Source organism: Vipera berus (assembly GCF_964194415.1).
Source record: "Vipera berus genome assembly, chromosome: 5".
Classification (NCBI taxonomy): Eukaryota; Metazoa; Chordata; class Lepidosauria; order Squamata; family Viperidae; genus Vipera; species Vipera berus.
Genome location: NC_138207.1, coordinates 55,927,387 through 55,941,249, shown reverse-complemented (window position 1 = coordinate 55,941,249; position 13,863 = coordinate 55,927,387). Strand labels below are relative to the sequence as shown.

General features: G+C 37.4%; 1 protein-coding gene across 5 annotated transcripts in view; it reads right to left on the bottom strand.

The window, feature by feature from the left end:
* The window catches only part of ATRNL1 (attractin like 1), a 563,323-nt gene that overhangs the window by 465,708 nt on the left and 83,752 nt on the right, over positions 1-13,863 (bottom strand). For all 5 annotated transcript variants that reach the window (XR_014026511.1, XM_081328305.1, XM_081328307.1 and 2 more), the window contains exons 10-11: positions 12,942-13,096; positions 1,105-1,189 (exon numbers count right to left, since the gene is read on the bottom strand). Coding sequence is in view for 4 of the 5 variants with exons in the window: in XM_081328305.1 (XP_081184431.1) it covers positions 1,105-1,189; positions 12,942-13,096 (240 nt within the window). In the remaining variant the exon portion in view is untranslated. The remainder of the gene's footprint in view (positions 1-1,104; positions 1,190-12,941; positions 13,097-13,863) is intronic.

Here is a 13,863-nt window from a genome sequence, read left to right as displayed (position 1 = left end):
GTGCAATTCAAAGCATTGGTTTTAATCATAGCTTAGCATCTTCAGAACCACCTTCTCCAAGAATTCACCTATCTGAAATGCTTACCCATAAGTAAAGTTGTTTTCTGTGATCCACTTTCAAAAAGTGAAAGGGTCTGAGGCCCAAAAATGTGATTTATTTTTTTTAGGTAATGATCTTGGTCCAAAACAGAATTGTTCTTGGGATAGGATAAATGTGATTTTTGCCTACGATTTATGTAGGACAAATAATCCTCAACTTATTATCACTCATATAGTGACCATTCAAAATTAAGATGGCTCAGAAAGGATGCTTTTATGATCTGTAAAGAACTTCTGAACGTCATAAAATGTCATATACCTCCATGGTCATGTGATAGTTATCTGGGTACTTGACAACCTGTTCACCCTCATTACTGGTTCCCAAGAGTCCCACGATCATGTGACCATCCTTTGCAATTTCCCCGATAGAAAATGGAAAAGCTGGTGGGAGAGGTTGCAAGCTGCTGCCACTTGCCAAAGGATTTTCCTTCCCTTCTGTTCCTGGGTGGAAGGGCTGAGAAATCTTTCACTGGGCTGCAGAGCAACAATCTTTGCTTCTCCAGCCTGGTGCAGGAATTCCCTTCTGTGCATGGAGGGGAACTACCTACCCTCCTTTGGCACACAATTCTTTTGTTCTGTCTGCTGAATGACTGCAACTGGGAGAGCTGGATTTAAAATCATTTAGCAAAGTGGCCATGTGGGCATCTCACTTAATAACTGCTCCACTCAATGACTGAGATATCAGTTTGTTATCATAAGTCGAGAACTACCTGTACTAGGATTTTAATCTTAAACTTTAATTTCAGCCTTATTTATACATTCCTTTGTACAGAGCATTTCAATCATTATACTTTCTTTGTAACAAATAAGTGGTCAAATGAGATAATATTTAAATTTTAATAAATTAATAATAGTGAAAGTATTCATATTTTACAAGTTTTAATTTAAATGAAATCGAAAATCGATATTGGTAACTAGACAATAGTTCATATTATTCATGAATTCTGCATCTTTAAAAAATTGGTATGTGTGTTTTCTTTTAGCTAATGTTGAGAAATACATTACCCATTGCTGACAATTGCAGAATGACCAAATCTGTTGACATCCCTATGAAGATTTGGTTTTTGAAGAATTTTCCATTCATCACAAGCTAATAAGAGAAGAGAATGTAATTTGCTGTTACTGGACATCAGTATTAGCAGAAAGTGTGATAATTACAAAACAAAACAATGTCTTACATCTCAATGAAAATAAGTTCACAAAGAATTTTTTATTAGAATTATTAGAAAATAATAATGTAAAAATACGATAATTTCCTCTTCATAAGCTTTAAGAAAATATAGCTCAGCCTATTAAAATAACAATTGAATATATTTCTATACAACCTTGAATTATTTTAAATATTATATATTCATTGTATTAAACTCACTGTAGTCTAGTCCATCCTCTAAGGTAGATCAATATTATCATCTTACAGCAGACATATCATCTGCCATAAAATCTATGAAGTCCTTGGGACCTCTGTGAGCTTGGTTGTTTTATTACCCAACTAGGTAACATCATCAGTGCTAGGGTAGGGTTTGTTACATGTTATATATAGTAACTTATCCTGTCAGCGTTGCCAAGGTATTGATTAGAGTATTGTTTTGTACTTGTTTCTCTAGTGTTGATATCCCTGGAGAGATATGGGGTTTTTTTTTGTTTCTTCCTTAGCTTTATTTCTTTTGAATGATCTGTAAATGTGGTTTATCTCCATGTGTCTATTGATGGCTAGTTGTCTGAATTCCAAACTTCCAGGAATATTCTACCATTTTCGGATTAGCTTGTCTAGGATGTTCATAGGTTTCCAGTTGAAACTATGATTGAGTCTGAACATGTTTTGTGAGATTAAGGAGTTTTCATGGTGTCTTCCGACTGCTAGCTGGTCTTAATTGCTCTGTTCTGCCAAATCTTCTGCCTATCTGTCCTTTAAAAAAGCTGTTACAAACCTTACACTGTATGTTATAGATGACTCTATTTTTAGCCTAGGGCTGTGGGATCTTCTGGTTTATTTAGGAAGTTTTTCTTGGAGTTCTATTAACATAGCGGTGGTAAAATTTAGGCAGTAGTAGCACTGGCAATTGTAATTTGCAATTATGACCTTGTGTTTAATATAAATATGTTTTATAGTTTATGCAATCAGGGGGGTTGGACTAGATGACCTCCAAGGTCCCTTCCAACTTATTATTATTATTACTTTGAATGTTATACAATATACAGACATTTGAAAAGCATTGCTCTATTCGTCTCTTTAACTATTCCTATTCAGTTTTAATATATTTACTTTTTTAATTTGAGGAATGTGAAAATAGAACTGTTTTCTTCTGGAATGTTTCCTAGATACAACTTTATGCATGCTAACACTGTACTGATACTCTAGTTCAGGCACATCAAAGTTGTGACGTCATGTGACGTCGCATGATGTATCGGGACTTTTTCCCCATTGCCGGCAATGGGGTGGGCGCGGTTTTGGTGTGACGCATCCGGCCCGTGGGCCAGCAGTTTGACATGCCTGCTCTAATTGGTTGCCATTTGCAAGCTGCAATTCATTTCTTCTTTGTCCTATAGGATTTGCATTTGAGATTTTGCCATTGCACAAGCATTTATTAACTTTATAATATCCAAAATAAAATTGTCTTTTTGCAATTGTTTCATCGCTATTTTTTTAGAATTCTGTTCATCATATCATGTACACTACAGAAAATTTAAAAAGTTGCTTCCTGAGATAGAAGCTTATTTATGGATTTAGCCTGTCATTCCTTGTTTACCTTAAAATACAATGTGCTTCAAAGTTTGCAAATAATATATCATTTGTCTATAATAGGTCAGAAACCAGAGTATCAGTATGACCAGTTTTCTGTCATATTTCCAGTATCAAAAATCAGTAGTTGAATCTTTCTGGTATTATTGGTATTTAGAACCTTGACACCATCCAGTTTAAACTTACCCTGAACCATTAATATATATCTAAGACCTTCTAATAATTCTATTAGCAGTAATTGGAATTGTACTTTCATATCTTCTATCACCATAAGTAAATGAGACATTTCAAATAAAGCTGTGAAAATCACTTGAAAGAATGATTTGTTCTAAGAATTTCCATGAATGAAATATCAATCCTTATAGCACAGTTCCTGAAGGATTTAGCATTTCTTTGAAGACTTCTGAGATTATTTGCATATTTGGTCAGATTACTTTACATTTTACTGGAACATCCATATTTTCACTTGTAAAGGAATATAAAACAGAACTTTGGAAAAAGGAGGAGGGGGGGGGACAAAAACTGAGTCCTGAGAAAGTAAAAGCATGAGAAACAAACTCATCAATAACCTGATTTGATTTTGACTGGTATAAAATGAGATAGGGAGAAATTCTGACAGGTTTTCAAGATTCTGTCACTGTAGCCAACAATATAAAGTAATACAGGTAGTCCTTGATTTATGACCAGAAGTGAATCCAAAATTTCCACTGCTAAGCAAGACGGTTAAGTAATTTTTGCCCCATTTTACGACCTTTCTTGCCATAGCTATTAAGTTTATCAATGCAATTGTTAAGTTAGTAGCATGGTTATTAAACGAATCTGGGTTCCCCATTGACTTTGCTTGTTAGAGGATTGCAAAAGGTAATCACATGAGCTTGGGATACTGCAATTGTCATAAATACATGCCAGTTGCCAACCATCCAAATTTTGATCACACAACCATGGGGATAGCGCAACAGTCATAAGTGTGAAAAACAATCTTAAATCACTTGTTTCAGTATCACTGTAACTTTGAAGAGTCACTAAACAAATGATTGTAAGACAAGGACTACCTGTATACCTGGAATCTCTGGAGTGTCTGTTTTTTGATCTAACTCTTTGAATCAGAGAAGTGTTAGTCCTTCAAGAGTTGTTTCATTCTGTCCTATTGTATATCAGACAAAGTCAAGAATGGGTTCATCAACATTTTCCACTTCTCAGAAACGAATTGCTGTTTCTTCTCCTTTAACAGTTCATTCATTCCTTCACCAATTTAATCTCTACATTTCTTTACATCAGGTGTCCCCAACCCCCATTCCATGGCCTATTGGGAACCGGGCTGTGCAAGTAGCAGGTAAACATGTGAGCATGCAAAGCTGCATTTGCACAAGCAGCAAGCGCAAAGCCATCCCCTGCCGCTGCCAATCCACAGGGCCAGAAAGGTTGGGGACCGCTGCTTTATACCACTAGAGGTACATCAAGAGGACATAACTACCTTGACATTTCAAAAACAACACTTCATCCACAGCAAAAATGAAAATGTAGTTCTGTCCCTAATGGTTTTCATAGTTCTAATTTACAGCATGCATAGAAATCTATTTGTTTTACATTCTCAGTTTTCGTTCTTACTAATACTTTATCAAACAGAAATAACTTGAAAATAGAAGCTGCATTATTAACAGCTCTCCTAAAAATATTAGTGATTACATATAGAAAGTAAACTTCACCAGAAGCATGTATTAATCTTTCAGCTGTTATAGACTGGTTAAAAAATATGACACAGAATCTTCATATGTGCTAAAAACCTGCCAGGACTAGTATGATTCTTGATAAGTCACTATTTTGCTGCTAGTGCTTAAGTAGCAATGAGAAATATCAAAAATTTTTGGCAAGAAGGTACTTGAAGGAAAAGTCTTTTTAAAAAAATCACAAGAGGAGTATTACAATAATAAAATAGTGAAAGGATGCCAATCAAAGTGGAACAAGGGAAGGATGATGCTAAAAACAAATGTGTGTTTATCATATTTTGTTTACAAGAGTCTTAATAAAATATTATGGACTGGAAAATAAAAAAGACTTAATAATTATAAAGTAGATTATATTTCAGATATTCATCTCTCATGTGAACAAAATGAAGAAATATCTCAGCAGCTTCTCAATTATTTTATAAATTCAGTTCAATTTCTTATAATTCATTTTTCTTAGGCTGCTTACTAGAAGCATTGGACATCTAAATTTACAGTAGTCGGTGGAAGAGAAGCTGCAGCTAAAAGACATCTATGTATTCATTGTAATTTGGTCAAGGGTGGAGCAAGTCAGGGGCTTTGTTCTTTTTCCCCTGGGAAAGTGGGCTTTAGTTCTGAACAAAATCATTATTAAAAGCTAAGTTTAAGATAAGGAATCCTTGCAGCAAGTAGATATAACTCCTTTTTTGCTCGTGTTATTTGTCAAACTGGCAGGTTTTTTCAATACACTATAGAAAGAAAAAGAATCATGTTACAAATAGGCATTCTTATCTTCTTTAGTCTTCTCAGTAATGGCTAAACATTGAACAAACGTCTGGGCTAAAAGTCATTTTGTTTAGTTTTAAAAACTCCTAAAAATATATTTTTATGAAATATATATTCATTTCAAGTTCAAGTGTAACTATTTCAAAGGAGAATGTATACCACATTCAAGTTTTAATTTGTCCTTGCTTAGAGTAAACAGTGCAAGCACATAAATTATATCTAAAGACAGACATTTATAATTAAATATCTCATAAAAGAAGCATTTGAGATATCAAAGTGTTAGTATGTTTGGCTCTAGCCTCATTGATCAAAGTGACTTAAGGAATACCCAATTGTTCACCAATACACATAATTCTAAATTATACAGGAATTGTATTAAAATGGAACATCATGAACCTACATTTAGATAGCTGAATTTCACTGGAAATTAAAAAAAATTGTTTTATTGCCAAACAGCGAACCTTATTCAGATAAGGGAAGCATTTAAAGCAGGGGTCTTCAAACTTGGCCCTTTTATGACTTGTGGACTTCAACTCCCAGAATTCCTCAGCCAGGCATGCTGGCTGAGGAATTCTGGGAGTTGAAGTCCACAAGTCATAAAAGGGCCAAGTTTGAAGACCCCTGATTTAAAGCTTCAAATTACATGATAAAAAACAAATAAAATACTAAAATTTGAGATAATAAATGGAATCTTTCTCTTTATTCAAATAAATTGAGAAGAAAAAAATATTCTTTTATAATTGCCTTTCTCAGGAAAACATGAATTTAGGCCTGTTTCAAATAACAAGCAACATATTTTAATTGCAGGCGTAACAGAGATTTAAGAATAGGTTGTGTGTTAAGCACTCTTAAAAGAAATGTTTAGTTTTGCTAGCTAAATGAAAAAATTATGATCTTTTGCAATTTTGATCTGCTTTCCTAGTGCTAAAAATAGTAATTAATGGTCTTTGCAATTACTATTTTACATTTTGGAAAGTATATGTCAATATGTTGCTCAAAGGACTATATTTAATTTCTTCCAATAAAAGCCACGATCATCAGAAATACATATACGCTCACTCATGCACACACATATATGTATGTGTATACATATAAATGTGTATACTGTATATAGTTATTAATTCAATATGAAAGAATCAATTATAGCCATGAAAGCTAGCTGGGTGATTTTCGGCCAGTCACTGTCTCTCATCTCACTGTCCCCACAGGGTTGTTATGGCGAAAATAGGAGGAGAAAGGTATATTAGATATGTTTGCCACCTTGATTTATTTGTAAAATAATAAAGGCAGGATATAAACAAACAAGCAAGCAAGCTACTCAATAAAAAAGCCATTTGACATTTTCTTTTTTTTTCTTTTTCCTTTTGATCTTCATTATTGTTGAGAATAAAGTGCTATAATATTTATCTCATATTTGTTTTAATTTGATAAATGTGTTTGATATTAATAAACTGAATTCTACTTACAAGTGAAAATGACACTAATTACAAAATAGCACTTTTCCTAGAAAGAGAAAATCATTGTACTGCCATTTCATTTGGTTTAATATAGTTAACTGCATTGTATTAGGTTATATAGAAGATCATCTTCACTCTCATGATCTGCTCATTTCTAACCTCCTTCTTCTCTTCAGTGTGCTTGATGTTGTCAGTTTGATAGTCGCCCAGTTATTTCAGTGATCATTTTCATGCAGACTCTTATGTTGTTTCCATGGGGCAATCAGATTTACTCAGTTTTTACTATTTTCCCCATTGTTTAGTTTAGTTTAGTTTAATTAAATTTTTATACCGCCCTTCGCCCGAAGGACTCAGGGCGGTGAACAGGGCATATAATAAAAATACAAAAATACAAAAGTTAAAATAGAATTAAATTAATGCCCAAAATAAAACAATAAAATATACAAATATTTAAAACCCTAAATTAACTCCCCATCAGGCCAGGCCAGCTTGTTCGAATAAGTGGGTCTTTAACCCGCGCCGGAAGGAGCGGAGATCCGGTGCCATCCGGAGCTCAACCGGCAGTTGATTCCACAAAGCCGGGGCGCCCACAGAGAAGGCCCTCCCCCTGGGGGCCACCAGCCGGCATTCTCTGACCGGAGGCACCCTGAGGAGGCCCTCTCTGTGGGAACGCACAGGGCGGAGGGGAGTTGACGCCGGCAGCAGGTGGTCCCCGAGGTATTCCGGACCCATGCCATGTAAGGACTTAAAAACCATCACTAAGACCTTGAACCTCACCCGGAAGACAACCGGTAACCAATGCAGCTCGCGGAGCAAAGGTGTAACATGGGAGTACCGGGAAACTCCCAAGACAACTCTCGCGGCCGCATTCTGTACAAGTTGGAGCCTCCGAGTGGTCTTCAAGGGAAGCCCCATGTAGAGAGCATTGCAATAGTCAAGACGAGAGGTCACGAGCGCATGAGTGACCGTACACAAGGCATCCCGGTCTAGATAGGGCCGCAACTGACGCACCAGGCGAACCTGAGCGAAAGCCCCCCTAGTCACGGCTACTATATGATCTTCTAAGGTAAGCCGCGAATCTAGGAGGACTCCCAAGTTGCGCGCCCTATCCACGGGGGGTAAAGACTCACCCCCCATAAAGAGAGATGGAACATTTTGAATGTCCCGGGATGCCGGAATGTACAGCCACTCAGTCTTGTCAGGGTTGAGTTGAAGTCTGTTCCTCCCCATCCAGACCGAACCGCCTCCAGGCAACGGGACATCACAGCGAGGGCATCACTGGGGTGGTTTGGGGTCGAAATAAAAAGTTGGGTATCATCAGCAATATTGATGATACCCAACTCCAAAACCACGAATGATCTCACCCAGCGGTTTCATGTAGATGTTGAACAGGGGAGGCGAGAGAACCGACCCCTGAGGAACTCCACAAATGAGAGACCTAGGGGCCGATCTCTGCCCCCCTGCCAACACCGACTGCGAACGTCCCAGGAGATAGGAGGAGAACCACCGAAGAACCGTGCCTCCCACTCCCAATCCCCTGAGACGCCGCAGCAGGATACCATGGTCGATGGTATCGAAAGCCGCTGAGAGGTCTAATAGGACTAGGACAGAGGAACATCCCCTATCCCGAGCCCTCCAGAGATCATTCACCAGAGCGACCAATGCCGTCTCCGTGCTGTACCCGGGCCTGAAACCCGATTGGTACGGATCCAGATAATCCGCTTCATCCAGGACCAGAGGGAGCTGATGTGCCACCACACTCTCAACAACCTTCGCAAGAAAGCGAAGGTTGGAGACTGGACGAAAGTTGTTCAACACAGCTGGGTCCAAGGCTGGCTTCTTGAGGAGGGGTCTCACCACCGCCTCCTTCAAGACGGTGGGGAAATTACCCTCACTCAAAGAAGCAGATATAACCGCCTGGAACCAGCCTCGTGTCCTCTCCCTAGCTGCATAAACCAGCCAGGAAGGGCACGGGTCCAATAAACATGTGGTGGAGCTCAACCTCCCCATAATCCTGTCCACTTCATCAGGGGTCACAGAATCAAACTCCTCCCAGATAACATTGACAAGACCGCCCGTGTCCTGATCGTCAGACTCTGCCCAGCTGGAGTCCAGACCGGTCCGAATCCGAGTGATTTTATCCGACAGATGCTGACCAAACTCCTCGGCACGACCCTGCAAGGGATCCCCCCTCACCTCCTGATTAAGAAGTGAGCGAGTCACCCTGAACAGGGCGGCCGGGCGATTATCTGCGGACGCGATGAGGGCGGAGAAGTAATTACACCTCGCCGCCCTCATCGCTGCGAGATAAGACCTAATATAGGTTCTTAACCGCAACCGGTCGGATTCGGATCGGCTGGACCTCCAGCAGCTCTCTAGGCCCCGTTTCCGACGCTTCATCTCCCGGAGCTCCGCGGAAAACCATGGAGCTCGTTGGGATCTGCACCGGATAAGGGGCCGCAAGGGTACAACTCGGTCCAGTGCCTCAGTGGCTGCCCTTTCCCAGGCTTCCACTAAGGCATCCGCCGAGTTGTGAGCGACGGGGGCAGGTGGGGATCCCAGCGCTGCCTGGAACCCGTCAGGGTCCATTAAGCGCCTGGGGCGGTACCATCTAATTGGTTCCGCATCCCCACGGCGGGGGGTGGTAAAATGGAAGACCAGCCACAGGAGGTGATGATCGGTCCATGACAGGGGCATAATAAATGGAGAGCCCCCACCAAGATCATCCAACCATCGTCCAGATAAAAAAACCAGGTCAAGGGTGTGGCCTCCCTCATGTGTTGGTTCAGAAATTACCTGCGTCAGGTCCATGGCCGCCATGGAAGCCATGAACTCCCAAGCTAACTCAGATGACCCTCCCAGGGATGGTAGATTGAAGTCACCCAAAACTAAAAGTTTGGGGAACTCAATCACCAAACCGGAGAGGACATCGAGTAGCTCAGGCAGGGCTGCCGCTGTGTGACTAGGCGAAACGTACACCAGCAGCAAGCCCAACTGCGCCCCCGAACCAAACCTCAAAAAGAGAGACTCACACCCGACTATTGATAGTAAGGGTTGCACATTTGTCCACTCCAAACTCCATTGCAATATATTGGACATACAGATAGTGTTGACCATCAATTTTATTAGATTACAGATATACTGCTTCAGATCTTCCATGGAAAGAAGGTTTGATAGCTTGGCAGATTTGTTTGATGTTTGATACCTGTGGCTTGACTTGTTCAATATTGTTATGAGAGGAATCAATGTAATGACATACAATAGTGGTGATGATGAATCTCCTTGAAAGATTCCTCTCTTGATATTAGTATCTCCCAGACCATCAAAATTGACCAGTGAATCTCTCCATTGTGTCATTTATCTGCATATATTTCTACAGTCTTCCGCTATTTATAGGCACTTGATTATCTAATCATAACAGGGAGTAGAATGCCTTCTTGTAATCAAGCCAAACTACATTCAAGTTGCTATTCCTTTTCTTGAAGTTTTTCAAAATCATAATGTCAGTTAGTTGACTTTTTTTCCTTTGCTATGTGGGCAGTTTCATTTTTGTTCAGGTGGAAAGAGCTTGTTTTCAACAATAATAGATCATTATTTCTTTGTTTTCTATATTTGTGACTGATAAACAACTTTTCTTCCAATAGCCTCTAGTCCTGCAGCTGCTGGCTTGGATGCCAGATGTCCAAGAACTCCAATGCCTAGCATGTTCCTTGTCGACCTGGGTGACAATCAATCCAATACGGATTTCTGTAAATTACATCTCATATGTTCATGGGAGAGACACTTCTATGGCTCCTTTGATGAGCCCTATCTATTATGGTTGAAATCATGGAGGTAGCTCTCTTCTTCCTCAGAGTACACAAAACCCACAACCACCTCTAGGTACTGCCTCACTAAAAGATGATTATTAGTATTATTTTCCAATGAGTAAAATATTGATACATTTTGTCTGCATTGTGGGCATTTTTCATCAGATTGTCAAACTTAATCTAGTATAAAGGTTAAGAATCATTGCTATGAAAAGATACACTTCAAAAACCTTTCCTAAACCATTTCCTTTAACCTGGAACACACCACTACTAAGCATTAATGCAGCATGTGAAAAATCGTCCATAACACTGAAATATTAATATAATATTGAGCCTTGCTGTTCATGTTGTCTCTCATACACTGAATATACTGTGGTTCAGTCCTTTAACATTTAGCACATCTAGTAAGCTGTTAAGCTTTTATAAATTCAACAAAGTATCCTCTACTTGAGTGTCTTAAAAAGCTCAACTATGTCCAACTACAGCATTCTAATTACTGTTAAGACTTATATATAACAGAAGTACTATTGAAATGAAACAAGTATATACAACTAATTTAGCTACAAGGCTTAGCACTCTATTTTGAATTTGAAAATAGCCCCTAAAAAAAATCATTCGAGCCATTCCAGCTATTAAAACGCTTCACCTATTGATTTCATTTTAAAGGCTCTAGGTTTAAGTGACAGAAAGCCAAGTATACTGAAAGAAGGGTCATCATCACTACAAGTAGTCCTCATTTAGTGAGCACTATTAGGACCGGTAATTGGGTCTTTAAATGAAGCCATCATTAAGTGACTGTGCTTATGATCTTACTTCAATTTTCTTTGCTGCACAGGCCTGTGAAAGCCATAAGTGCAAGGACTGATAACCAAGTTACTTTTTCATCAACATTGTAACAGCAAACAATCACTGCACAAGACTACCTGTAGTGTCAAAAGACAAGATTTACATTCAAAACTTTCTGGATTCAAATCCCTGCATTTCTAGTTTTCTGGGGAAATATTGGATGTGTGATCTCGGTGAACAAATTCCTCCGGCAATAAGGCCAGTGTTCAAAACCTCTATTGGTCATAAAGAATCTAAGTTATGAAGAAAAAATGTGCATGTCTAATGTTCTTTTAATTATTCCAGTTTTTTTAATTAAATAGATATTACAGACTCTGCTTTCTTTTGATATATGCTCATATTTAGAAACAGAATATTTCCTTTTCTATGCTTAGGTTCAAGAGATATTGTAAGGGCTTTTAATCTAGGCTTCAGGAATAGCAGATTAAATTCACATGTAATTAATCTTCACACAAATATTAAAATTAGACAGAAATTACATCTGTTTCATTTATATTATAACAGATTAATAATGCATAGGAAATGAGACTGCTAAAATTATAGATAATATGTTAAGTGTTTTAATTATTTAGGAAATGACATGATGTAGCATTACAATTTAGAACCAAAGCAGACTGTAATTTTTATGTTTAAAAATAACAATCAGTTAATGCAGTCCTAGGCTTACTTTGATGCTGTTCTCAGTGCATACACAAAGTTGATTATAATTTCTATATTACATGACAAGAAAATATAACCATTGAAGAAGATCTATTGAATATATATATATTACCTTGCTAGGCCCCAAACATGGGACAAATCTTTATTTCCTGTTTCAGCCTATCTTGAAGGCCATTGAACAGGCAGTAGTCACACCGGTGACAGCTCATATATTTGTGTAAAGATAGATAGATAGATAGATAGATAGATAGATAGATAGATAGATAGATAGATTATATATATATATATATATATATATATATATATATATATATATATATATATATATATATATATATAGAGAGAGAGAGAGAGAGAGAGAGAGAGAGAGAGAGAGATCGATCTCCTTTTAAATAACGTGGATTTGCTTAGGTTGTTGCCTGGCTGGTGCCATCTTTTGTTCTTTGTTATTATTGTATTATTCTATTGTCGGCTGGGTTTTTAATCTGTGAACGGCACAGAGTGCCTGGGAATTCGGCAATGTAAAAAACTAAATAAATATTTAAATAAATATAAGCTCAATCTAGAGCCTTGAACCTTGAATACTGTATAAAGAAATAAAATTTGCTGTCAGAAGCATCTCAATCTTATATCTACTGATCATACTCAGTATTGAAATGATAAAAATGTGGCTTGTCTTAGAATAAAATATGGTTATAAATATTCATATTTATAAAATGAAGTACTTTTATTGTATACATACTGAATCATAATTTGTTACTTATATGTTATATACTATATTCTATATAGTAGAAATTCAATTTGGAGTCCCAACTTTTCAAACATTTACTCTTATACCTACCAATATCATAGGCCAGGAAATCAGCAGAAAAACATTTAGCACCATTACTTAATGAAGTATCATTATGAGTGTTTCCACCAAAAATTAACATTGCTCCATTCATCAAAACAGCCGAGTGGAGATATCTTGCAAAACCACTTTCTTTTAAAATCGTCCTATTGGGGAAAAAGAAGAAGCGTATAAGGCATCAACAGGAATCAGGGTGATTTGTATAAAGTAAACAATATTTGTTTAGCCACAATGCTAGCAATCACATACATTTAAATGCACAGAAAAATAAATTTCAAGAATTATATTATGGATAGTTTTGAAATAGGCCAGGAAAGAAAGAAGCTGTAACTATTCATTCTTTTCTTAAATTTTCTTATTATCTTAGGGACTTTTGAAGTTACAAAAATAAAATATAATAAATTTATATTAAAATATAAAATAAAATATAAAATATAATTTAGGTGACCTTTTTTGCAAATCCAATATTTTCTCTTTCACAGCAACCTTTACACATCTGAATTCATATGCATCAGTTTGGATGGTGGTATTTGATAGTTTTTTTATAACACTCCTGAACGAACATATAGAGGACCTTAAAGCCTGAAAACCACAATGCAGTAGCAGTGGACCTTCTCTGCCTATGCAATTTTCAAATAATGACTATACCAAAATCTCTTAATGATATTGTTACTAATGCCATGTCCTCTAGCTATAACAGTACAAACAAGCCTTTTATAGCTTACTTTCTGATGGTGGTATCATGCAAACCCAGATGAAATACCATTTTAAAATTATAGTAAATCACAGAGAATCCATGTTTTATTTTAATTTGGTTTATACATTATACATGAAGTCTAAGATTTTAATAAAAACTTCTTGCTCACATTGATCAAAGATGATTCCCTGTTCACTGTTTTCTACACTCCTCTGT